The sequence below is a fragment of the Scyliorhinus torazame genome, chromosome 8 (assembly GCF_047496885.1).
Source record: "Scyliorhinus torazame isolate Kashiwa2021f chromosome 8, sScyTor2.1, whole genome shotgun sequence".
Classification (NCBI taxonomy): domain Eukaryota; kingdom Metazoa; phylum Chordata; class Chondrichthyes; order Carcharhiniformes; family Scyliorhinidae; genus Scyliorhinus; species Scyliorhinus torazame.
In genome coordinates this window covers 195643687-195669961 of record NC_092714.1, presented here as the reverse complement: position 1 = coordinate 195669961, position 26275 = coordinate 195643687, and the positions used below count along the sequence as shown (strand labels likewise).

At 51.6% G+C, this 26275-nt stretch overlaps 1 protein-coding gene across 5 annotated transcripts in view; it reads left to right on the top strand.

Annotated features, from left to right (window-relative positions):
* znfx1 (zinc finger, NFX1-type containing 1) overlaps positions 1-26275 on the top strand; it is an 88255-nt gene that overhangs the window by 46973 nt on the left and 15007 nt on the right. For all 5 annotated transcript variants that reach the window (XM_072514673.1, XM_072514676.1, XM_072514674.1 and 2 more), the window contains exons 8-11: positions 12574-12806; positions 14402-14541; positions 17082-17236; positions 19050-19195. In XM_072514673.1, the coding sequence (XP_072370774.1) occupies positions 12574-12806; positions 14402-14541; positions 17082-17236; positions 19050-19195 (674 nt within the window). The remainder of the gene's footprint in view (positions 1-12573; positions 12807-14401; positions 14542-17081; positions 17237-19049; positions 19196-26275) is intronic.

Below are 26275 nucleotides of genomic sequence, written 5' to 3'. Positions count from 1 at the left end.
GAGTGATTCTCGAGGTCCTCCACCTTCTTCCTCAACCTCTTGAGGCTATCGCCACCAGTGCCATCACTGCCTCCAGCGAGGCCAGCCGGTCCTCGTGCACCCCCATCGACTCCTCCACCTTCTGGAGTGCCAGGCCCTGCGCCTCCAGCCTCTGCCCCACTCTCCCGATAGCTACCCTAAGCGGCTCTGCCACCTTAGCCAGGTGCTCTTGAGGCCTCCTTCCACTGCTGCTGAAACTTGCTGTTGTAGCCATCTGGGATGGTCACTTCTCGATTACAAAATGGACACTTTGCAAAGATTGCAGGGAAAATGGACAATACTGAGAAAGCAAGCAGGCGCAGGGTTTGTCTGTTGATTGGGGCCGCAGCTCCCAGACAAGACCGAAACTGCAAAACCATTACCATACTAATGAGCCATCCCCGGGGACAAAAGAGTAACATATAAGTAAACGATACCAAGGCAGACCCCCCTGCGCCAGAGGAGACCAGAACAAAGCAGGCCAATGGCCACCTAGGCATGCCCAGCCATCAGGGCACCCACCTTTCTATTGGAGGAAATCGATAGGAAAGATTGGGAAATGGCCCAATTAATTGGGGCCAAGTTCAAGGCCCGCCCAAAAGCACGCGAAGCCCCTTTTGGGTATAAGAAGGATCCCCCAAGAGAGAATCGCTCTCTTGGCTCCGGCTCTGACCAAGGAGAGACCTGCCCAACAGTAACATCAGAACAAGCAAGTCCAAGGTCAACGCACGCTACGAGACAGACGCTCTTAGCTGTTATTCCATACCAGTTCGACCCCAGCAGCCTCAGAACCGACCAACGGCCATTGTTCCTCTGACCGAGTGGGCGCCCAAAGCTAAGTATAGGCTTTAGCAGTAGTGATAGTTTAGTTTGTAGAGTTTTATGCATGAGTATATTTGACTGTGTGTGTAAATAAATGAGCATTGAGTTTGAACTTACTAACTGGTGTATCGAGTCTTTGATCAGTAGTCGGTTTTGAACCTTGTGGCGGTATCGAGAGATACCTGGCGACTCTAGAGCAAAACGCAATTCGAATTAACGAAGGCGACCATATTGGCCGCCATCTTCAGAGCCAAGTTAAGAGAAACACAATTAGCAACATTTACTGGCGACATCTGACGAGACTCGACCTAGAAGTGGCCTAACCACCCCGAGAGAACCCAAATTTGAATTAGAATCCAATTGGAAACAGAAAAACCACAAGTGTAAGAACAATACTGATCAAACCTCCGAGATTCAGAAGTGTATTAATGCATGCGTACTAACAGGGATATAAGGTAAACCTGAGAGATTTTGTTGAGTAAAACTGTTGGGAGTTTTCTAGGCCGGAAATTAGCGTAAGCCGTACCCGTGTTTACATCACCACTTTATCACCCCCTGTTCCAAATTCAGTAGAGAACCCAAATAGAGAAAATGGCAATGAAGGCAATGGAATGGCTTATGAACCCCCAGGAATTCGAGGTCGCAGCGACCAGTAGAGTAGGACGGTGTCCCGTATGGGAAGAGGAAATCAGAAAGTACCTCAAAGGGAAAGGATGGCCCCTTTGGAGCGAATTCTGCGCGAATGATGAAACAGGTCCCGGGAGTATAGGACATACTTGGTGGGAGAACCTGTCCGAGATCCACAAGAAGAGCTTAGGGAAAGCTCGCAAGCCGATGGCAATCGTGTCCTGCTTGGCACAATTGCGAGGCACAGAGGAGGTCGTTAGGACGCTCCATAGAGAGATAGAGGAGAGAGACAGAAATAGTGAGGGAGATGTGAGCGAGTTTGAGAAAGAGAATAAAGATTTGAGAGAACAGTTAGCAGCGAGGGACAGAGAGGTAGATGATGCCAAGAGGGGTCACCAGTCTTGTCTCGCCCATTTGAGTAGTTTTCAGACCCAGTACAATAAGGCCTACCGGGACACGCAACGTGCGGTCTTGGTAAGACTAGAAACCGAGCAACAGGTAGAGAAATTGCAGAAACAGTGCAATGATTTGAAAGCAGCCCTACGAGCACTTTACACTTCCACGACGGAACAAAGGCAGAGCTCCGTAGATCACGCAAAGTGCAGGAAGCAAATTGCAGAACTGCAATCTCTGCTTTCTGTCCAGAATGGGTTTCAAAGTATGCTTGGACCCCAATTAGACCAGGAAAACGGCCACGATCGGCAGGAATTAAATGAGACTGCCCACAGATAGGTACATGGGACATGTACGCAAGAAAATCCCCAAAAGAGAAAAGCACCCCGACTGAACAGGCAGAACACACCCCCATGAACCCTGGAACCACATACCGCAGGGCTGCAGCAGAAGGAAACGCAGATTTCCTGTATACAACCCTGTTAACCGTGACCCAATTACGGGACGTGTGTGGAAAGATTACACCGTTCCTTCCCACATCAGACCCCCAGCAGTTTTTCGCTAGAGTTAAACAGCAGGCTACCATGTACGGCCTGGACGAAAAGGAGCAAGTGAAGCTCACAGTTTTAAGCCTCGACCCTTCAGTCGTGGCCGCCCTTCCTGACCCACAGAATGTAGGAGGAGGCACACTCCAAGAGATGCACCCAGCGATCCTAGATGCAATCGGCTACAGCAGAGGAGATCCCGTAGAAGGCCTAAATAAGTGTAGGCAAAAGAAAACCGAGCACCCCACAGCGTTTGCTGGACGCTTGTGGGTAGTTTACAGTGGTTTTCGGAGAGTTAGCCAGCGCCCATTTGTCCACAGATAGCATGGCCAAATGGACTCTAATCCGAGTCTCTCTCGCGACAGAGGCAGGACAGAGAGCTTGCACAAATTATGACCCCCTCAGACGAGGCACACAACGAGAAATGCGTTTTGAAGAGATTGTCCCGCGCTTGGGAACAATGCGTCCAAGGCAAAACTGCAGTTGCAAAACCCGAGGAAGAGGAGGCAGACATGAATCCAGTAAAAGTGCACAAGAACCCCGCATGGGTAAATGAGGGCAGGCATAGCCCACTGCAGCGAAAACTCCAGGAATGTTACAACTGTGGACAATTAGGACACTTTGCACGGGAGTGCAACGCTCCCCAAAAGCAGCAGAGAAGCCAAAAGACAGGCACCCTAAATACGAATAGGGCAAAGCCAATCCATAGCGTTAGCGCCCGTTCAGAGAACATAGACATGAACGGCACCGACTGACTGTGTTCGGGCTCCCCAATTTACGTCTGCGACACCCTTTGGGACAAGTCCGGTAGTCCGGTCATAGCAGGCAAAGTCCGGGCACACCCCGTAGAATTTCTTTGGGACACAGGAGGGTCCTGCACCACACTCAATTCCTCCACCACACTCAATTCCTCCACGATGTTTCAGCGAGACACATGGCCCACAACAGACACCATCACACTCAGTAGCTTTTCAGGTCATTTACAACAAGGACACATCACAGCCCCTGTAGCGATACAAATAGGGAACATTACAACTAAACACCCCATAGTTTTTGTCGATCTACCCCATACAGCTGAACACATCCGAGGAATCAATTTTATGAGCTCCCACAACCCCTCTTTTGATCCAGTTAATAAATGTATATGGAGAATGGCAAAAGCACGAGCCCCCGCCACGCTCACAGTTGGAGACTATGAAAACAGGATTAGCTCAGTAGGAGACTTCTGGGTTCGACCCTCGAGCCATTAGTCGGGACAAACAGGTGAGAGAAGTCCTGCAACAACACAAAGCAGCATTTGCACAGCACAAGCACGACTGTGGCAAAATAGCTGGCTTGGTAAACATTACCGGTCCCGACCCCAGACCCCAAAAGCAATATGGTTTTCCCCAAGAGGCAGAGGGAGAAATTTCCAAAGTAATAGAGAGTTTGCTTGAGCAAGGCGTACTCAGATCAGTAGACTCAACGAACAACGCACCAATTTGGCCTGTCCGGAAACCCGATGGATCAAGGCGACTGACCATTGATTACCGGGAACTGAACAAAGTAACCCCAGTAGCAGCCCCCACCGTAGCTACGAGTCCCGAGACCATGCTCAAACAGGGACTCCAGTCAAAAACAATTTCGCATTTGGACATTAGCGACGGCTTTTGGTCCATTCCATTGGATAAAGCATGCCAGTACAAATTCGCCTTTACATTCCAGGGACAACAATATACGTGGACGTGCCTTCCACAACTCCCCCTCCATTTTCCACCGACAGCTGGCAAATGGACTCGCAAAATCTTCTCGCCCCGATTGTCTGGTCCAGTATGTAGATGACTTGCTGCTACAGACAGACACAAAGGGAGAGCACATTTTGCTTCTCGCCGAACTACTAGCACTCCTAACAGAAATTGGATGTAAAGTCAACCCCAAGAAGGCCCATATTTTGCAGGAAAAAGTGATTTACTTGGGTACAGTAATCACACATATGAGATTGATCAAAAGAGAATCGACTCGATCGTCAAATTGCCCCTTCTCCACAATGTCTCAATCCTCCTGTCACTTTTAGGACTGGTGGTCTACTGCAGAAACCATATCGATGGTTTTGCCACAGAAGCAGGACCCCTATCCGAACTTCTCAAGAAGCAGGCACCTTGGGAATGTCTTCCACAGCACACGGATGCCGTGGATGCTTTAAAAAGAGCCCTCAGCACTTAGAGACAGCATTGCAGGTCCCAGATCCACTTTCCCCGTACGCAATTAAAGTTGCAACTACCAACCGAACCCTTTCGGCCGTGCTCCTCCAAGAACGCCATGACCAATTACGCCCCGTGGCATACGCCTCACGCGTGTTAGATCCTGTCGAGCAAGGATTTTCTGCCTGCGAAAGGCACCTGCTCGCAGTCTTTTGGGCAGTACAGTACTTTGCCTACATTACAGGACTCAACCCCATCACCATTCTCACTGAACACACCCCAACACTGCTATTATTAGACGGTCGACTTAAAGATGGCACAGTCAGCCAAATCCGTGCAGCCCGTTGGACCCTACTTTTACAGGGACGGGACATTACAGTCAAAAGAACCAAGACCCACACCTTCCCAGCCGATAATTTGCAATATGCAGGTACCCCACATGAGTGTGAGATCATCACCACAAAACACAACACAGGCTCATTTATACCTAAGTCAGCCCCCATGAAAGCAGGTAATACACCCCAGAGACCCCAGCCCACAGACACGTGCGCACCCCTGAAAATTTATGTGGACGGCTCCTCCACAGTTTTGAATGGAAAGAGGATTACCGGTTGCGGCATTTATGCAGAGGACGCGCCCTAGATGAGATTTCACTAAAGTTGCCAGGACATTTAGGCTCACAGGCAGCAGAACTGGCAGCCGTAGCTTACATTATAGACCACCCTGACTTGTTTCGACCCCAGCAGACATCTATTCGGACAGTTTGTGTGTCTGTAATAGCTTAACGGAATTCCTACCCCTCTAGAGGATTTGTTTCCGCAGACGGAAAGCCCCTATCCTCAGCCCCATTACTCCGACATATCCTAGAGACAGCCAAAAATAGGAAATATGGCATAATTATTGTTCGCAGTCATCACCGTTCTTTCCCCCCCGGTAACGTTAAAGCAGACGCCCTAACGAAGGCACACCAGAGACCTTGGACTCCCCCGAGAGTACCCCAGTACACACGGTTCAGGCCTCACAGACCAACATTCAGGATCTAGCAAAGGCACAGGAGGAAGATGAAAAACTCAGGGAAGTTTTAAAAGGAACCTTCCCAGCCCCATATGACCAGTTTAAAAATGCAATCACCACACAAGACGGTGCGATTTTAAAAGAAGGCATTTATGTAGTTCCCAGCCAGGATAGGAACCAGATTATTTGTCAGTTCCATGACAATCATGGACACCAAGGCATTGAACCCACCCTAGCCCACCTCAGACCACTCTGCTGGTGGCCTGATTTAAAAGCCAATGTTACTCACTACATTGAAAATTGCTTGATCTGTGCCCAGAACAATCTGGACAGGTACGCAAGAAAGGCTCAGCTTAGTCACACTCGCCCCGTTCATGGCCCCTGGACGAATTTACAAATAGACTACATAGGACCCCTATCCCGCTGCAGAAATGGTTTTAAGCATGTGTTGGTGGTCTTCGACACCGTCACAAAATGGGTGGAAGCTTTTCCATCGAGAACTAATACGGCCAAGACAACAGCTAAAATACTAACACAGCACATCTTTACAAGATGGGGCCTCCCATGCAGTACAGAGGCCGATCAAGGCTCCCATTTTACAGGACAAGAAATGAAAAACGTCCTCACAATTTTCGGAATCAGGCAAAAATTGCACATAGCCTACCACCCCCAGTCAAGCGACATTGTAGAGAGGATGAACAGAACTCTAAAAGCCACCCTCAGGAAAATGGTGCAACAGAACAACAGCACCTGGGATTCAGTTCTCCCATTTGCTTCAATGTTCCTAAGAAACACGGTATCCACGTCCACAGGATACACCCCCACACCCTCATGACCGGACGCCCCATGAAAGGGACAGAGTATTTATTAGGACTGGATTTGGCCAGCCCCGCAGTCACCGCCCTCACGCATGAAAATGCTGTACAGCAGTTACTTGAGAATATAAAGGCAGCCCAACTCGCAGCAGCTGTGAGACTCGGGACCAGGAAGAAACAGAGCAAGGCTTGTTTCGACAAAAAGGTACACGCCACCAAGTTTGTAGTAGGGCAGCAAGTGTTGCTTTCCCTATACAACCCCAGTTCATTCCTTTCCCCCAAATTTTCCGGACCGTACTCCATTTCAGACAAAGTCAGTCCCTCTGTATACAAAATCACATATCCCAATGGTAAGTGCGTGGTTTCACGTAAACCAGCTTAAGGCTTATGGCTCGCAGAACAACCATTCACACCACATTTTGCTCGCAGCAGAAGACGAGCACGCCCCGCCCACAGATGACGTATTCCTACCCTCCCGCAGCCAGTCCAGCCTGTCCTCAGACACATCTTCAACTCCACCCCCCGAGGCACGACTCCATCTCTCCCTTCCTTCAACCAGCAGCGACAGCGACCGTGATAGCGACAGCAATGACGACAGCCACAGCACACCACGTTATAATTATACACCCGCACCAGGCCCCACTCTCAGCGAATCCGAGCATGATTCCAGTAATCCCTTCGAAATCACATACATCAAGGCCCCTGACCAGACCCACGCCCGACGATTACGGAGTACAACCTAACAACTCCAACCTCGACACACGATTCTGGCACCGCGACAATTTGTTCAGACTCATCCGGAATGATGAGATGGACCCCAATTCACCCCAAGCAGCTTTAGCCAAACTACTCCAATCAAGACTATGGCAGCCGGGTGAAGATGACGACATAGAGTCTGACTCCCACCAACCGAATCCCTTTGCGACCCTGTTCGCTACTGATCAATGAGGTGTCCACATGATGAAAAAAAAAGAAACCGATGGAGAGATGCGGTGTCCTTTCTGATGGAACCTGCACCATGTTTGTTGTATGTTTGTTCGTTTAATGTACATGTTTATTGTTTGTGAATTTAAACGTTTTTCATGGCCCCACACCACCACCCTTTTGATGCCCAATGACTGTTAATGGAACAAGTTTGTCCACAGACAACCGTTCAGAGGAACTAGTTTGTCGACAGACACCATTCATAGCTACTCTCCTGATTCGATCAGGAGAGGCAGCTCCCCACGACAACCACATTCTTACCCGTTCTTGTTGGTCGCTCAGGCAGTGGAGAAACGGCACTGGTCCCGCCCTGCCTGAGGACCCCCCTCTGGTCAGCTACGCTCGGGTTGAGCACATGCCGCACTGGTCACCGTCCTACCCGGGGATTCCACCCATTTCTTACCCGCCGCCCATATGCACCCTATTTTGGCTCGTTACGTTCAAAATTCTTTTGTTTGTTTTTGGCGACCCTTAGGTTGCTTCCGCATGCTATTTACATCCTCAACAACTAGGATGGCAGATCGCACAGGCTGCGTGACGGCTCGCACTATGTCAGTATTTTCCTCAGATGTCTTGTCCCAAATATTTGGTTTAAGAAAAAAAATGAGGGAGTCACAGATGGTGACCAATCATAATGGGTAATTGGCAACAAAGGACAGACAGACATACGAGATCTTAAGCAAAATAATAATAGATATTATGCTTGTGTCCATAGAACTCTCCCGGAACCTCAGGAACCCCAAAGGAAGAAAAAGAAGACGGAAAGATGAAGACAACCTTCATGGTCACCTGGATCTTAGCGGGATCCCTTCAGTTGCGCGCGGACGCTACACCCCTGACCCCTACCACACAGGCCGTGAATGATTCTCACCCCCACCATACACTACACTCCGAGATAGTTAACCCCGAGATAGTTAACGACACCCCAACCTGGTGTGACAAGTTCATAACTTGGTATTCACTATCGTACATAGTAGAATCACTCTTAGTACTGGCGATACTCTGCAGTGTCATGCAGACACTTAGACTCAGAAAATGGTGAAGGAGAGCCTGCCGCTCTCGCACCCAGGTATACATGTTTAGGTCCCCTATTTTCGGACTTCACCAAACCCTCGAACCCCTTGACATGAATTAAAGTGCATTCGCTTCTCTTTATGTGTGTTTTATTCAATAAAGAAAAGTAAACCTTTGTGCCTGACTGCCAAGCCAGAGAACCTTGTGTTGCTGCTATTTGTACATTTAAAATGTTGGAGAATGATTGTTGATTGTTTGAGTGCGGATAGTTTATTGAGGATAGTTAGAGGTTCCAGTTTTTAAATTTTGTAATGCATACCTGAATGTCATAGCGCCCCGTAGAGGTTTATACTGATGTATGTAAGTAAAATGATTTTAGGTAAAAATTGCATTTCATAGGCTAGGGCAGTGTAGAGCCCGTGAACTGCTGATGGGTGCCGTACTTGGTCAGAGAACGAAGACGACGCAGTAATGTGATACTTCACGCTTCGCGATGAGGATCACAAGGAGGGTGTGTAGCCATCTGGGATGGCCACTTCCTGATTGCAAAATGGACACTTTGAAATGAAATGAAAATCTTTGCAAAGATTGCAGGGAAAATGGACAATACTGAGAAAGCAAGCAGGTGCAGGGTTTGTCTGTTGATTGGGGCCGCAGCTCCCAGACAAGACCGAAACTGCAAAACCATTACCATACTAATGAGCCATCCCCGGGGACAAAAGAGTAACATTTAAGTAAACAATACCAAGGCAGACACCCCGGCGACAGAGGAGACCAGAACAAAGCAGGCCAACGGCCACCGAGGACACACCCAGCCATCAGGGCACCCGCCCCTCTATTGGAGGAAACCGATAGGAATGATTGGGAAATGGCCCAATTAATTGGGGCCAAGTTCAAGGCCCGCCCAAAAGCGCACAAAGCCCCTTTTGGGTATAAGAAGGATCCCCCAAGAGAGAATCGCTCTCTTGGCTCCGGCTCTCACCGACGAGAGATCTGCCCAACAGCAACATCAGAACAAGCAAGTCCAAGGTCAACACACGCTACAAGACAGACGCTCTTGGCTGTTATTCCATACCAGTTCGATCCCAGCAGCCTCAGAACCGAACAGCTGTCATTGTTCCTCTGACTGAGTGGGCGCCCAAAGCTAAGTATAGGCTTTGCAGTAGTGATAGTTTAGTTTGTAGTGGTTTAAACATGAGTATATTTGACTGTGTGTGTAAATAAACGAGCATTGAGTTTGAACTTACTAACTGGTGTATCGAGTCTTTGATCAGTAGTGGGCTTTGAACCTTGTGGCGGTATCGAAAGATACCTGGCGACTCTAGAGCAAAATGCAATTCGAATTAAGGAAGGCGACCATATTGGCCACCATCTTCAGAGCCAAATTAAGAGAAACACAATTAGCAACACTGTTCAAAAGGTTCACAAGCTGCTCTAGACCACAGGCGGGCAACGATGCCCCAGAACCCATCGCCATCTTTTTCTGTGTCGCACCTCGAATGTTCTCGCGGTCAAGCTGCTAACTCTTACTTGTTACACTCCTCGTCTGGTAAGCTATAAACCGGCCCCACCAGAGGGGTATTGTAATCCTTCAGTGTTTATGCACAATGCGCCAGCAAAACACCCCTCAAATTGGGTGGGGAAGGGCCAGAAAATTCCACCTCGAGCAGGAGTCACCAAATGTGTGACCACTCATTCCAAGGATGCCACCAGAACTGCCGATCTACTTTTTCAGTTATAGTGCAGAAATATGTCTCTCAGACACCGGCAGTCCTCATTGCCCAATTATGACAGAATTGCCTTATGTTCATTCTTGACATCAAGATTCAGGCTTATTACATGGGCTTGGGAGTAATATGTTAGCTAGGTTAAGGATTGGTCAATGGACAGAAAATGGAGATTAGGAATAAGATGCTCATTTTATGAGTTGGCAGGCTGTTAATAATAGGATGCTGCAAAGATCGGTGCTTGGATCTCAGCTATTTGCAGTCTGTATCAATGACTTAGCTGAGCTGTAATAGGACAGAAAGGCTGCTGAAGAACAGTTTAAGTGAATGGGCAAGAATGTGACCGATTGAGTAGGATGTGCAATTATCCACTTTGCAGGAAAATAGAAGAGTGAAATATATTTTTAGAAGTGAGCGACCAGTAAATGTTGGCGTGAAGAGGGATTTAGATGTCCTTGTATATGAATCTTGTCCGTTGCCCTGGTGTTATCTTTGACCACAAGATGAGTTTCTGATCATATATGTGCACAACTACCTAGATTGCCTATTTCCACTTTAATAACATTGCCCGACTCTGTTCTTGCCTCAACATATTACTGATGAAACCTTTAACTATGCTTTTGTTACCTCTAGACTGGACTATTCTGCACTCAAGGCTATCTTCCTCATTATTCTCTGCAAACTTGAGGTTATTCAAAATTTTACTGCCAGTGTCCTAACTCGCACCAAGTAACACTCACCCATCATCCCTGTACTTATTGACCTACAGTGGTAACTTGTCAGGCAACACCTCGATTTTAAAATTCTCACCTTTGTTTTCCAATCTCCCGATGGCCTCGCCTCTCCCTTTCATTGTGGCCTCCTCCAGCCTTACAATATGCTCATATTTCTGTGCTCCAGAAATTCTGGCTTCTTGAACATCCCTGATTTTTCATCACTCCAGCATTGGCAGCCATGCTTTCCGCTACCTAGGCCCTAAGCTCTAGAATTCCCTCCCTAAACCTTTCCGCCTTTCTTTCTTTCTTTCTTGAAAACATTCCTTTAAACTAATTTTTGGTCACCTGCTCGAAAATCTCCTCATTGAACCACAGAATAGCTACAGCATAGATGGAGGCCACTCCGCCTGTCATGTCCATGCCGGCTTTCTGCACGGGCAACTCCACCTACTCCAATTCCTCCACCTATTCTCCGTAGCCATGCAAATATTTATCTTCAGGCAGTCATCTTTTGAAAGTCACAACTGAATCTGCCTGCAGCACACATTCTGGCAGTGCGCCCCAGATCCTAATGACTCACCGCCTAAAAAAAGGATTTCCTCACACTGCCGTAGGTTCATTTAGCACTCACCTGATATCAGTGTCCTCTGGAGATTGACCCTTTGCCAATGGAATTATCCTCTATCATGACCCTTTATGATTTTGTATAGCTCTATCAAATCTCCTCTCAACCTTCCATTCTCCAAGGACAACAACCTTGACTTCTCCAATCTACCCTAAACTGAAGTGCACCATGGAACCATTCTATTAAATCTTTTCTGCACCAACTCTAGTGCCTTCACATCCTTATGTTTGATAACACTTGTAAAGGTAGTTAAAGGTGCGAAATGCAAGTTTTCCTTTTGTCTTTTAATCATAGAAAGTTAATAAGCAGGTAAGTTGAAGAACCCAGAAAACAAATGTAACTTTATTGCAAGGGGGTTGTGTTTAAATTAACAAAGTCTTATTGCAATTAATGGGCATTAGTGAGGCTCTACCTGGAGCTGTTTACAGTTTTGACCTCCTTACCAAAGAAAGGATGTATTTACCTTGAAGGGCCTGAAATAAAGATTGCCATAAGATAAGGGAATGAGTAGAATGGGCCTATAGTCTGTGGAGTTTAGAAGAATGCAAGGTGTTCTCCATGAATCATAAAAAAATCTTAGCGACGGCTTCACAGGGTAGATTTTGAGAGATTCTTTCCTTGGCTGGAGAGATTGGACACCATGGCCACATTTGCAGGTCAGGAGGTTGCTCAATTCCTTCACTCAGAGTCTTTGGAATTCTCTACCCTGGATAGGGGATAAAATAGATAATACTGGAAAACCTCAGCAGGTCTGGTAGCATCTGTGGAGAGAGAAACAGAGTCAGTGTTTCGAGTCGTATGATTCTTCCTCAGATGAAGATTCTTCTGTGAAGAAGAATCATCAGATTCAAAATGTTAACTCTATTTCTCTCTCCACAGATGCTGTCAGACCTGCTGAGATACTCCAGCATTTTTTTTAAATTTCAGATTTCCAGCATCCACAGTACTTTGCTTATATCCAAGGGCTGTGGGGATCAGCAGGGAAGTGGAGTTGAGATAAAAGATCAGTATAATCTTATTGAATGACGGAGCAGGCTCAAGGGATCATATGATCATCTCCAGTTCTTTGTTCACCTCTTTTTTTTTTATAAAGATGAACAGCAGGAGGAAGTTGAGGATGAGGATGTAGAGGATGAGTTCATTCAAATCTCCGAGGAAGCAGAGCTCATCCAGAGAGAGAGAATGATTGACGATGATGAGCCAAAAATGAGGGCCAAGAAGAAACAAGATGCCGAACTCAATGAACTGGCAAACACATTGTTAGCAATGAACCTTAACAAGCAAGGACCTCCGGGAGCACAACTGCAGGATGAGGGGGGCTGGCAGGTATACTTGGAGGTTCTGAAACTTTAAATAACTACTGACATCATTAATTAGACACCTCTCGCTAAAGTTAACAAAAAATAGGATCGGATGTTATGCTCCCATGCCAGCGCATTTGAAGGCGGAGCATGTTAATCCAGCGAGTGGCTTTCCCGCTGCCCACCCTTGTCCCAAAGTACTAGTGGCTTTGGTGGCCTCAGGCAAGCCGTCTTCCAGTGGACTAACTGAAGCCCTTAAGTGGAGAATTAATTCCCACTTAATTAAAAAAAATTTTTTTTTTAATTTAGAGTACACAATTCATTTTTTCCAATTAAGGGGCAATTTAGCAATGCCAACCCACCTACCCAGCACATCTTTGGGTTGTGGGAGAGAAACCCATGCAAACGCGGGGAGAATGTGCAAAATTCACACAGACAGTGACCCAGGGCCGGGATCGAACCTGGATCCTTGGCGCCGTGAGGCAGCAGTGCTAACCACTGCGCCACCGTGCTGCTCATTAATTCCCACTTAATAACCTTAATCCCCTGCTGCCTGTATTTAACTAGTGCCAAGTGGCCAATCCGGCAGGTTTCCCTGCTTGTATTGGTGGCTAGTTGTGCGTAGGTTCCTTTTTAACTGGCTCCTGGGTCCATCAGAATGCCCGCCAAAGTGTAACACACTTAAATTGCCCCATCCCCATCGAATCTCAAACCCCTGCCCCTCCCCCTTCACGAACCACCCAACACCTGCAAAGTTCCAATCTACAAGTGCAGTACTGGCAGTGGCCACTGCTCCCGCTGGCACTACCAATACATTGAGAACTGTTAGGCCTCTGATTGATCAGACTTCCTGTCCTTCCATCTCCAACCTATTCACTGCTGTAAAATGACTGCGTGGAAGCTGTCCTACCCCCTGGGCCGGCTCCTCCCCAGACTTTCAGCTGGGGAAATTTGTATAATTCAAATTTTGTATAATTCAACCCATGGAATTTTGAACCCTGATGTTGTCAATAATCGCTGTTGACCCATCAGTGCAAATTCTCCTGAGTATACCGTGGCAGTGGGCAACTTTACCCATCACCAGTGCAAGTTGGAAAGTAATGGGCATGCTGTGGATGGAAATTTGTGGACACTTTGTGATTTTGTATGAAAGGCTGGATGAACATAGAATGCAGAAGGGGCCATTCGGCCCATCGAGTCTGCACCAACCCACTTAAACCCTCACTTCCACCATATCCCCGTAACCTCAATAACCCCTCCTAACCTTTTTGGACACTGAGGGCAATTTAGCATGCCCAATCTACCTAACCTGCACGTCTTTGGACTGTAGGAGGAAACCGGAGTACCCGGAGGAAATGCACGCTGACATGGGGAGAAAGTGCAGACTCCTCACAGACAGTGACCCAGCGGGGAATTGAACCTGGGACTGTGAAGTCACAGTGCTATCCACTTGTGCTACCATGCTACCCACTGTCACCAGCCTATGGATCACATATGTAGTTATTTTAAAAATTGATTAAGTATCGCCTCTCCAATGCCAAATGTGGCTTATATTTCCAAGTACCTTTTTCGTATGATCATTCAGTGCCATTTTAACACAATGTTCCTGTTTTTAAACAGGTGCAACGCAGTGAAAGGAAGAAAATGAAACAGAAAGCACAGGCAGAACTGCGGAAGAGTGGCGCGATGACTGCGGCAGAGGAGAGGGGGATCTTCAATATTTGGATGCTTTCTCTCAAGGATAGATGGCGCCTGTATAGGTCAGAGCCACACACACCTCTTTGATTTCCCTCAATATTTCTTGTTTCAGTCGCTCCCCTTATTGTTGCTGAACTCCTGTGTTCTTGAGACCTTGATTTTGCTATGAAGTCTCTGCCATTTCTCTGAGCCATCAAGACAGGGAGGAAGTTTTGTGGCGCAGTGGGTAACCTCCTTCTCTCTGAGCCAGAAACTCTGGGTTTGAGTTGCAGTCCAGGACTTGCGGGCCAAGGAAGCTGCGTTCATAACAGCCAAACAGGTTGAGAATCAACCTGCAAAATCCTACCAACACGCCAATGGCTGGCAGTACGAGTGGGAGAGACTCCTGATCAGCCACGCTTGATGCAGACTAGCACCCCTCAAACTATAAACCTCTAGTGACAGACTGCCGACTTCTTCCAGGAATAACTAGCTATGGAAACCTATGAAAATCTGCCTTAGTGACCCACTAGGTGCAGGAAGAGAATTGAGTTGGAATCCAGACAAGTGCCTCCATTACACAGGGTGGCACAGTGGTTCGCACTGCTGCCTCACAGCACCAGGGACCAAGTTCGATTCCGGCCTTGGGTGACTGTGTGGGTTACCTCTGGGTGCTCCGGTTTCCTCCCACAGTCCGAAGATGTGCAGGTTAGGTGGATTACCATGCTCAATTGCCCGTTAGTGTCCAAAGATGTCCAGGTTAGGTCGATTGGCCTTGTTAAATTGTCCCTTGGTGTCCAAAGATGTGCAGGTTAGGCATGGTTACAGGGATGGGGCGGGGGATTACTTCTAGGTGGGGTGCTCTTTCAGAGGGTCGGTGCAGACTTGATTGGCAGAATGGCCTCCTTCTACACTGTAGGGATTCAATGGTTTTTATGGATACACCCCATTGCGGCTCTGTAAGCTTTCATCTTTTAAAAAACACTTTAAACAGCTTCCAGTGGCAGCTGTGAGTTGAGCAGCCATGCACTAGGTGGCTCCTGCCTGGGTATTTTTTGTTGTTGCCATTTTTACCCATTTAACAGGTGCATTTTAGGAAGAAATTGGTCCAGTGTGACAGAATTAGATCCCCTCTGTTCAGTGATGTCTATTGGGTGTAATAATAGAAATAAGTCGGGCTTTGTTTGAATCTTTGTTCGATTCAGATGTCTCTGGAGCCACAGCAGGGGATGGCGGAGATCTCTGTGGCATCGTTGTCCTTCAGTGGGCGACCGAGAAATCGGTGGAATTCTTGGCGGGGGTATTTAAGAAATAGCAACAAGCGGTTGCTGAAGATTTGATGCATGCAATTGAGGGGGCCCTGGGCGGCCTTGGGACAAGTTGGATCAGCAGTTGTCGGCCGCCTTCTCCTGGGGGACAGATAATGCACAGTGTGTGACACTCAGACGCGCACAACACAGGTGGTCTGTGGCCGGTGTGTGGACCATGGTGGGCGGTATGGTTTTTGGCATGTGCTACAGGGTGGGTGCGGCCGGTCTGCTGGCGGGTGGGGTTCAATTCCTCTCTGGCGGGCTATGGCTGTGTGGGACAGGGGTTGGTGCCAGGGGCATGGTGGTGGGCCACCCTGGATGGCTGGGGGGGGGGGGGGGGGGGGTGTTGCCCATCCTCTCCCAGCATTGCCTACAGGTGGAGGCATGGAGTGGGGGGGGGGGGGGTGCTATGGGTGTGGGGTGTGAGGGATGGGGGGTGATTCCAGGGCACGGGACTGGTTACTCACCCTGGCCCCCCTGAAGAGGTCATGCAGCTTCTTGCCACACTGCTGACCGGTCCTGGTGGTGGGGCCCATGGTGTCCATGGGCTCTGCCACCTTTGCCCAGCCCCATTTGAAGTCCATGGGTGGCAGCCGCCTTCCCACCCCAGGGGAACAAGGTGCACTGTCTCTAATCAACATTAAACAGCAGAGTCTCGAGCTCTGCATCGGGGAAATGGGGTGCAGCTCTTCAGGGGGTGCCACCTTGTTGGATGGAATGAGTGTGTGTGGGGACTGGAGTGCTTTTATGCGGCTACAGCTTGTCAGGCTCTTGAGTGCTGTTCCCAACCCCGGCGAATCAGACACTGTCATGCACTGGAATTGCACCAGTTCCACGTGGCGCCGGTGCTAGCCATTAACGGGTTCTGAATTGCTCCGGGACCGGCACCGTTTTGTCAACGTGGAATACTCGCGATTCAGTCTCAGCATCAGCACTTAGTCTGTCAAATGGAGAATCCACCCTTATCTGTTTCAATCAAGTCACTTCTTCTTACTTAAGTGGATACAAGACTGAACTCTCCAATATTTCCTCATAAGACAACTCGCCCATTCCTGTTATTAATTTAGTAAACCTTCTCTGAACTCCTTTGAATACATTTACATATTTCCTTAAATATGTACATAGTACACCAGATGTGGTCTCCTCAATGTCCTGTACAACTGAAGCATAACCTCCAAACTTTTGTAATCAATTCCCCTTACAATAAACAGAAGCATCCTATTAGCTTTCCCAATTACTTGATGTACCTGCATACTAACCTTTTGTGAATTAGGATTAATTATGTGCTATAATAATTTCTTTCAAAATTCTAGGTTGTGGTTGTCCATGTATCAAACAGATGTACGGCGACGGATAATTCAACATGAGCAGCTCTACCAAACAGCAGCTGACAGGCTGGCGGAGCTGAGGCTGCAAGAGGACCTCTGGGTTCTGAAGGAAGCTAAAGTTGTTGGGATGACAACTACAGGTTGATGTTGTTAAATCATCTATCTGTGCTGATTCAATGCAGATTTTGTGACAAATGGCCAGGAATTGGCTTTACCAGCCTGCATGCGGTGTGGGGTGAGGGAAGAGATTCCCTTTGTGACTTGCATGTAACAAAAATGTGAACTCCTCCTTTATAAACAGGTTTGGGTACATATTTTGCACAAAAAGACTTTCCTGGTGCACCTAACAAGGAGGCCATGCTGTCTTACAAGATTCCACCTGAAATGGTAGAGAATGAGACCCAATCCATCTGTGAACTCTGCTCCTCTCTCATTGTCCAACGTGGATTTCACTGTGCCCTCTCATGCCGGTATCACTACTGCGTACACCTTCCTCATCTGCAACCCTGTCAGATTTTCTTCATGTCCATCTCAGTTACTATTGTTTCCTATACCCACCATGTGGTAGTGCTTATAATGGTCATCAGGCACCCCAGAGGATGGGCAGGGCCTTGCAGTGTCCTTCTCTCCCTTCCATATGACCTCCACTTATCTTTCATACTCTTAAGCCTCTTAAGGCCTACAAGGGTGCAGATTATCTGATATTCGAGACACTTCTGCTTCCCACCTGTCTCCTTTGAATTTTGTGACCAGACACTGGTGGACTTCCTCTTGGTGGTGGCAATTTTGTCAGGAGTCCATCGTGACTATCAAATAACCTCCCAGCAGAGAGAAATGAGTCAGGGTTGAGGTCAGGGTGGGTGGAATTTTACCCAGAAGAGGAGAATCCAGCCTGTCGTGTCAGATATATTCCACACAATGTTTGCTGCTAAAGTATTTAGGAAACCTTTTAACTTCCTCTTAGTGTTCACATAACTCTATATTTGGCACTTGATAATTGAAATTGCCATAGCTTGAGTGTATGAATTGCAAAATCAAAGTCATTACTAAACTTCTCCGACAGTCTATATGCACACATTGCAGGGCAAATCCCGCTGAAAGTCAATTGTAGGTCGACTTTTACATTGGGGTGTTTGCAGCTCAAATTCCCCCAAACCATCTTGAATTCCTTGTCCATTGCAAGGCTGAAGTATATTTATTCCAATCATTGCAAAGAAAAATGAGTCGGAAAGCACAAAAGTTATCAAAAAATCCTCAGAATCTGCTGGAAGTACTCAGCAGGTCTGGCAGCGTCTGTGGAGAGAGACACTAGAGTTAGTGGGTTGGATTTTCCGTTTGGGGTTTGGAACCCAACATTGAGATCAAACGCGGGTCCTGACACCATTCTGGAATAGTTGCTCAATACACGTCCTTTTGCAATTTCACGCTTGTGATATCACAAGGTGGTGGTTTAAAACCAATCCGGATCGCTCTCCCAGACAACAGGATTGCCGCCAGGAGGCCGCCTGCTTACTCCAGCCGTGTTTCGGTATCACTACAAGGGGTTCACCTGCCGACTGAAAATTTCACCCTTCGCAGTCGGATAGCCAACCGAACCTGACCCAACCTCCTGGAAAATAATCAAGAATCTGCTGGGGAGCTGAGAGTTTAACCTGTGGTGAGAAATACCAGGCGGACCCGCTAACATTCCCTCCTCCATCCTGCTACAACAAGCCTGTCCAAAGTTTCAGGTTGATAATCTCTCGTCAGAACTGGGATCCTGATGAAAGGTCACAGACTTGAAACGTTAACCCTTTGTTTCTCTGTCCACAGATGTCATCAGATCTGTTGAGCGTTTCCAGCATTTTCTGTTTTTATTTCGGCCTTTTGGCGTCTGTACTATATTGCTTTTGTCTGAAAATCAGGAATGTTATTTGGCTTCATGACTGAAACTTGAATTATCCATTCGAACAGGTGCAGCTAAATACCGGAAGGTACTCCAGGAGCTGCAACCCCGCCTTGTGGTGGTCGAAGAAGCAGCTGAGGTTCTGGAAGCTCATTTAATAACAACACTTAGTAGTGCTTGCCAACACCTTATTCTGATTGGGGACCATCAGCAGGTCAGTATAAACTGCTCCTTTTTGTTGTTTAAGTGACAGCTCATTTGACCTAGCCAGGCAATGTCCTCAATGCTTTTTTCGATCATCTTGCTTTCTTTTTCAAGCCAGTTTGCGGGGTGGGGTGGGGTTGCATGGTGGAATGTGAAGTTTTTGGGACCAAATGCATCTCCAAAGCCGCCCTATGTACCAGCGTATAATTGCAGTTGCACCTGTCTGGGACAGACCTGTACCTACAGATCAGGGCGGGATTCTTCGACCTCCCGCCGGGCCGGAGAATCGCCGGGGGGCGGCGTGAATCCCACCCCGACGCCGGCTGCCAGATTCTTCGGCGCCTGGTTTTCGGCGGGGGCGGGAATTGCGTCGCGCCGGTTGGAGGCTATTGGCAGTGGCCCCCCCCCCCCCCCCACCGATTCTTCGCCCCATGATGGGCCAAGTGGCCGCCTGTCTTCGGCTGGTCCCACCGGCATATATTACACCAGGTCTGTACCGGCGGGACCTGGCTCTGCGGGCGGCCTGCGGAGTCCTCGGAGGGGCGCGGGGGGGGGGGGCACGGTGGCCTGGCCCGCGATGGGGGGCCCACGATCTGCGGGCGGGCCTGTGCCATGGGGGCACTCTTTCCCTCCGCGCCGGCCGGTGTAACGGTCCGCCATGGCCGGGGCGGAGAAGAACTCCCCTGCGCATGCACTGGGATGACGCCAGTACACGCTGGCGCCCCCACGCATGCGCCAACTCACGCCGGCCGGCGGAGGCCCTTCGGAGGATTGCGCACCTTCCGGGCGGCCCGACGCCGGAGTGGTTCACGCTACTCCTCGGCGCCGGGACCGCCCGCCCCGCCGCATAGCGGAGAATCCCGCCCCAGGTGCCTTGCAGCTATCAAATTGGTCAAAAACTGATCACATTTATCTAATGAGCATAGACTTATGCAGATATGAATTGGAGATATCAGTTGTGGCCGGAATCTGAACTCATGACGTTGGTTAAAAGTTCAACTTTCCACTGTTGGAACTCCATGTCTAGCTAAGCTTGTTCCATTTTTGTATTCAGTATTAAGAGCCTTACATGGTAGACAGTTCTAAAAGTTTATTTTACATGATAAAATTTACTTTAGTCTTACCAATGTTTCGGTAACATAAACTGGAATGACCACAACAATGCAAAAGCTGGCACTGTGATGTTGCATAATTTGCGTATATGATCCTCCTCCTCCTTCAGGTATTACGCTCAAAGAGGGCATCAATGACCAACCATTGGAATGGTGCATGCTTGGTTTGCCATTGCCTTTTGCAGTATGACTGACCAGAACATTATTCCACTTTTACCACCTGCCATCAGCCATATTGTCAGGATTTAGAGGCTGATAATCAACATTTTTGGCCACATCATTAGTGCAGCTTCCTAAAGTTGGACTTGAACCCGGAGCTTGTTGTTCAGAGATAGAGAGGCACTATTACTGTGCCATAAGACCTCCCATACATATGGGGCGGGATTCTCCAACCTCCTGGCGGGTCGGAGAATCGCCGGAGGGCGGTGTAAATCCCGCCCGGCCGCCCGGCGATATTCTCCGCACCCCCCAAATATGTCGTTGTCATGAATCGCGCCGCGTGCCTCAGAGAATGTTGAGGACCGGCGCGACGCAACGGGCCCTGAGGCCGCCCCAATTCTCCGGGCCGGATGGGCTGAAGTCCCGCCAATGTGACCACAGGTTACGCCGGCATAAATCAAACCACCAATTTAACGGAGTCAACCAGTTGTGCTGGTTGACGCCGGCCAGCACGGAGGTAGGGGTTGGCGTGGAGCGGCCGCCGGAGAAGTGACGGCACGGCCGCAGGTGGTGGGGGGGGGGTCGCAGGATCCGTTTGAGTGTGCGTGCCGGGGGGGGAGCGAGGGGGAAGGTTGGAGGGAGGGGAAGGGTTGGAGGGAGGGGCTGGGGGGTGCGAGGGACTGGGGGGGAGGGGCTGTGGTAGGAGGGGCAGGGGGGGAGGTGCTGGAGGGGAGGGAGTGTTGGAGAGGGTACGTGATGGAGGGGGTGCTTGATGGAGGGGGTGCGTGATGGAGGGGGTGCGTGATGGAGGGGGTGCTTGATGGAGAGGGTGCGTGATGGAGAGGGTGCGTGATGGAGAAGGTGCGTGATGGAGCGGGTGCGTGATGGAGAGGGTGCGTGATGGAGAGGGTGCGTGATGGAGAGGGTGCGTGATGGAGAGGGTGCGTGATGGAGGGGGTGCGTGATGGAGGGGGTGCGTGATGGAGGGGGTGCGTGATGGAGGGGGTGCGTGATGGAGGGGGTGCGTGATGGAGGGGGTGCGTGATGGAGGGGGTGCGTGATGGAGGGGGTGCGTGATGGAGGGGGTGCGTGATGGAGGGGGTGCGTGATGGAGGGGGTGCGTGATGGAGGGGGTGCGTGGTGGAGGGGGTGCGTGGTGGAGGGGGTGCGTGGTGGAGGGGGTGCGTGGTGGAGGGGGTGCGTGATGGAGGGGGTGCGTGATGGAAGGGGTGCGTGATGGAGAGGGTGCGTGATAGAGGGGGTGCGTGATGGAAGGGGTGCGTGATGGAGAGGGTGCATGATGGAGAGGGTACCTGATGGAGAGGGTGCGTGCGGGGAGGAGGGGGTGTTGGGGAGGGTGCGTACCGGGGAGGACAGAGGGGGGTTGGGTAGGGTGCGTGCCGGGGAGGAAGGGAAGGGTTGGGGAGGGTGCGTGCCAGGGAGGAAAGGGGGGGGGGTTTGGGGAGGGTGCGTGCCGGGGAGGAGGATGGGGCCGGGGAGGCCGAGTGATGGAGAGGGTGCGTACCGAGGGGGGGGGCGTGCTGGTGTGGAGAGAGGGGGGGGTTGGGGAGGGTGCGTGCCGGGGAGAAGACGGGGTGCTTGGGGAGGTGAGTGCCGGGGTGGAGAGGCGGGGCCGGGGAGGGTGAGTGATGGAGAGGGTGCGTGCCGGGGAGAAGAGGGGGGGTTTGGGAGGTGCGTGCCGGTGAGGAGAGGGGGGAGTTGGGGAGGGCGCGTGCCGGGTTGGAGAGTCGGGGGGGTTGGGGAGGGTGCGTGCTGGGGAGGAGAGGCGGGGGGTTGGGGAGGGTGCGTGCCGGGGTGGAGAGGGGAGGTGGTTGGGGAGGGTGCGTGCCGGGGAGGATGGGGGGGGCCTGGGAGGGCGAGTGATGGATAGGGTGCGAGCCGGGGTGGAGAGGGCGGGGTTGGGGAAGGTGCGTGCCGTGGAGGATGGGGGGGGGGGGGGGGGGGGGTAGGCGAGTGATGGAGAGGGCGCGTGCTGGGGAGGAGGGGGGTTTGGGGAGGGTGCCAGCCGGAGAGGAGGTGGGGGGGGGGTAGGTTGGGGAGAGTGCGTGCTGGGGAGAAGAGGGGGGGTTGAAGAGGGTGCCAGTGAGGAGGAGGGGGGGGCGGTTTGGGACGGTGCATGCCGGGGTGGGGAGGGTGTCCGCCTGGCCATGTGCCAGCTGGCAACAGTCGCGACCATGCAGCTCATGGCACCTGGCTGCAAGGGGGGGGGGGTGTATGGGCAATAGTGACATTTCATCTATCCCCCCCACCCCCTGCAGGCCGTTATGTTTGGTCATCACCCAGCGATGTTGGCCCCCGTGGCGGGAACCGCACTTCTACATGTTGCCCTGGGAGCTGGTGCAGGAGCGTGCCAGGGAGGCGGCGGAGGCTGTCGCAGAGGAGCGTGCCGCAGGGAAGCAGGTGGCAGCCGCCCAGGCTGGAGGGAAGCCCGCACGACAGGACGAGGAGGAGGAGGTGGTAGTGCCACAGCGACGGAGATGCCCGATGAGGCCCCATGTGTACCGGCCCCACTCGTCGTACCAGGACCTCACGGACCGGGCATGCAGGAGGAGACTCCGGATGAGCCGGGAAACCGTGGCACACATCTACCACCTGATGGCACACCTGGCACCATGTGGCACTGGGGGAGGACACCCTCTCCCTGTGGCCATCAAGGTTACGGAGGCCCTGAACCTCTACGCCACAGGGTCATTCCAGATGCAGAGTGGGGCATCGGTGCATCCATGTAGTGACAGACGCCCTATATGCCATTGCGGACCGCTACATCCAGTTCCCTGTGCACCGGACCAGCCAGGATGCCCGGGCAGTGGGTTTCGCTGCGGCGGCCAGGATGCCCATGGTCCAGGGGGTGATCGATGGGATGCGCTTCGCCATGCGGCCACTTGCGGATAACAGGGCCGTATTCATGAATAGGAAGGGGACCTATTCTATGAAGATTCAGCTGGTATGCGACCACCGCATGATGATCCTGCACGTCTGCGCCCGGTACCCGGGCAGTGTACATGACTCACTCGTATTGGCGCAATCTTTCATCCCACCATGTTCGAGGGACGCCCCCCTGGCTGGTTGCTGGGCAACAGGGGTTACCCGTTGCCACCGTGGCTGATGACGTCTATACGGAGGCCACAGACTGACGCGGAGAACCGCTACAACGATGCCCATGCAGCGACCAGGGTTGTGATCGAGAGGTGCTTTGGGCTGCTAAAGAGGCGCTTCAGGTGTCTGGAACGCTCTGGAGGAGCCCTCCAGTACCCGTCAGATAGGGTCGGCCGCATCGTTGTGGTCCGCTGCGTCCTGCACAACATAACCCAGCAGAGGGGTGATGTGCTGCAAGCAGAGGAGGGAAAAGGGGAGGAGCAGCAAAACGAGACACAGACCTCCCCAGATGAGGAGGATGGGGGCAATGGTCAGGGCAGACAGGCTGGACATGGACGGGAGGCCACCCGTAACAGCCTCCCCGAACAGGCGCCGGAATATGGCGACTAGGGGCTTTTCACAGTAACTTCATTTGAAGCCTACTTGTGTCAATAAGCGATTTTCATTTCATTTCATTTCACTGTTACCAGCTGGGCCAGCGGGCATGGGACAGGCTGATAGCCGCCCGGTTCACGGACTAGGGGGGGGCGTGGGAATCGTCGAGTATGTGCACAGACTGCACACTATGGCACCAGCCTACCACCCTCACCCCACCCACCCAACACCAACCACCCTCACCCCACCCGCATGCACACCACCCCTCCATTGCACATCCACCTGCGGCACAACGGGCCGGGCTCACACGGTCGGCGGTGGAGGCGTGCCTATTGCAGGCCATGGAGGATGATGACAACCCGCCCTGCGATGAGCTCTGGGCTCTACATCGCTGGACAATATCTGACCCATGGCCACAGTACCACACTCCACCCAGACCGTCCCTGCATGCGGCCGTGACATTGCAGCGCACGGTCCCGTTGTCTGCCTGGGGGGATGGCGAGGGCGACTCGGGGGGAGAGGGAGCACACTCACCTGAGGCCGACGTTCTGTCACCCCTCAAACACCCACTGGCGCTCACCTCACACCACACCCCCGCACGCATCGGACAGAGCGCAAAGGCAGCTTCTGTAGGTGTGAAAGGGATTTTAGTAACAAACAGTTTTTCCACGTGCCCTAGCCCCAGAACTAATCTGTGCCCTGCACCCGTGCCACTTGCTCAGTGTCTAATTTTGTGGCCTTACGGGCCCTATGACTACGTCTAGGTGGTTCCCCAGACCGTACAGCAGAACTGGAGGTGGACTCCTGTGATTCCTGCCCTGTGACTCGGGACCCCTTTTGGGCCAGGCTGCGGCTCGGGCGACTGGGATGGCGAGCTGCCAGCCTGTCCTGCTCGTTGCCCACCAGATGCACCTGGGACGGAAGGGGTGGGGGAAGTCCGAGGTGTTGCGGTGTTCCAGGACCTCCCCTACAGGGGGACCCAGAAAGGGCCCAGCACCACCTCCTCCCTCAGGGTGCCCGATGGCCCCTTGTCCTCTATATAGGTCGGGGATGCGAACGGACCGAGCACCCGGCGACCCCCCAACACCTGGCACTGCCAGTCCTGGAGGCCCGCCCTGGTATCAACAAGGGCCTGCATGTTTGCAGCCATGGAGCTCAGGGAGTTGGCCATCCCTGTCTGTGTCTGGGCGACGCTGGCCAGAACCTGGGCAATGGCGCCGATGCCCTCAGCGATGGCCTGCAGAGACTGGGCCATTGCCTGCTGAGACTGGGCCACAGCGTTGAGCGCCTCTGCGATCTGCTGCTGGCTCTGGCTCATGGCTGCCTGTGAGAGGGCAGCCATGTCCTGGGCCAGGAAAGCCCCACATCTTTCATACTGCGACCCATGTCTGACACCGTCGCACCCATTGTCTCCACCGCGGACGCCACTCGTGGGGTGTCAGCCTGGGTGGCACGCATGACCGGCACCACTACCTGCTCGTGCACGCGGGTGGAGTCCTCCATCTTCGTCTGCAGCTGCCGCAAGCCGACAGTCACCCCTTTCGGTCGTCCCTTGGTCCGTGCCTGCATCATGTCAATGGGTGGGTGTGGTGACTCCAGGAATCCGGGACCCGTCTGGGCGACAGATGGGTGCCTTCGGCGGGTTGTCCTCCAACCGCCCGGCCCCTCGGTTGCTCCTGCCTCCACCTGCTGTACCGGGACGGCTGTGTTGTGCGCACCAGTTAGTGTCCCAGATGCTAAAGTGCCCAACCGAGGTGAGTGTCTCTGCGATGGTGGAGGGTGTAGGAGATAACAGTGGCGTAATGGTGTGCTCTTCATCCAACCCGAAGTCCGGGGTCCCCTGGAATGGTGATTCCTGTCCATCCGTCCCCTGGGGTGATATGGGGGAAGGGGGATACGGGGGAGGGGGGATATGGGGAAGGGGGGATATGGGGGAAGGGGGGATATGGGGGAAGGGAGGCTATGGGGTATGGGGGAAGGGGGGATATGGGGAAGGAGGAAAGGGGGGCAGGCAGTGAGGGGTCTCACTTGGCGCTGCTCGACGGGTGGCCATTTTGCCGGGTCTCCGGGGGGGTGGCGTCTTTTGTGCAGTGATGCCGCGTGGCATCACTGACAGCGCGCGCATCCGTGGCGGGTGACGCTGTCACGAATGGCGTCACGCCGCTACTAGCCCATTCGGGGCTGGAGAATTCACGACATTTCGGGGGGCCTGACGCCGGAGTGATTCGTGCCGTTTTTGGCACCGGTTTCGGGCCATCGTGCCGATTCACGGAGAATCCTGCCCATGGTATCTTCCTATATTTAGCTTCACCTGTTGCAATAGAAAG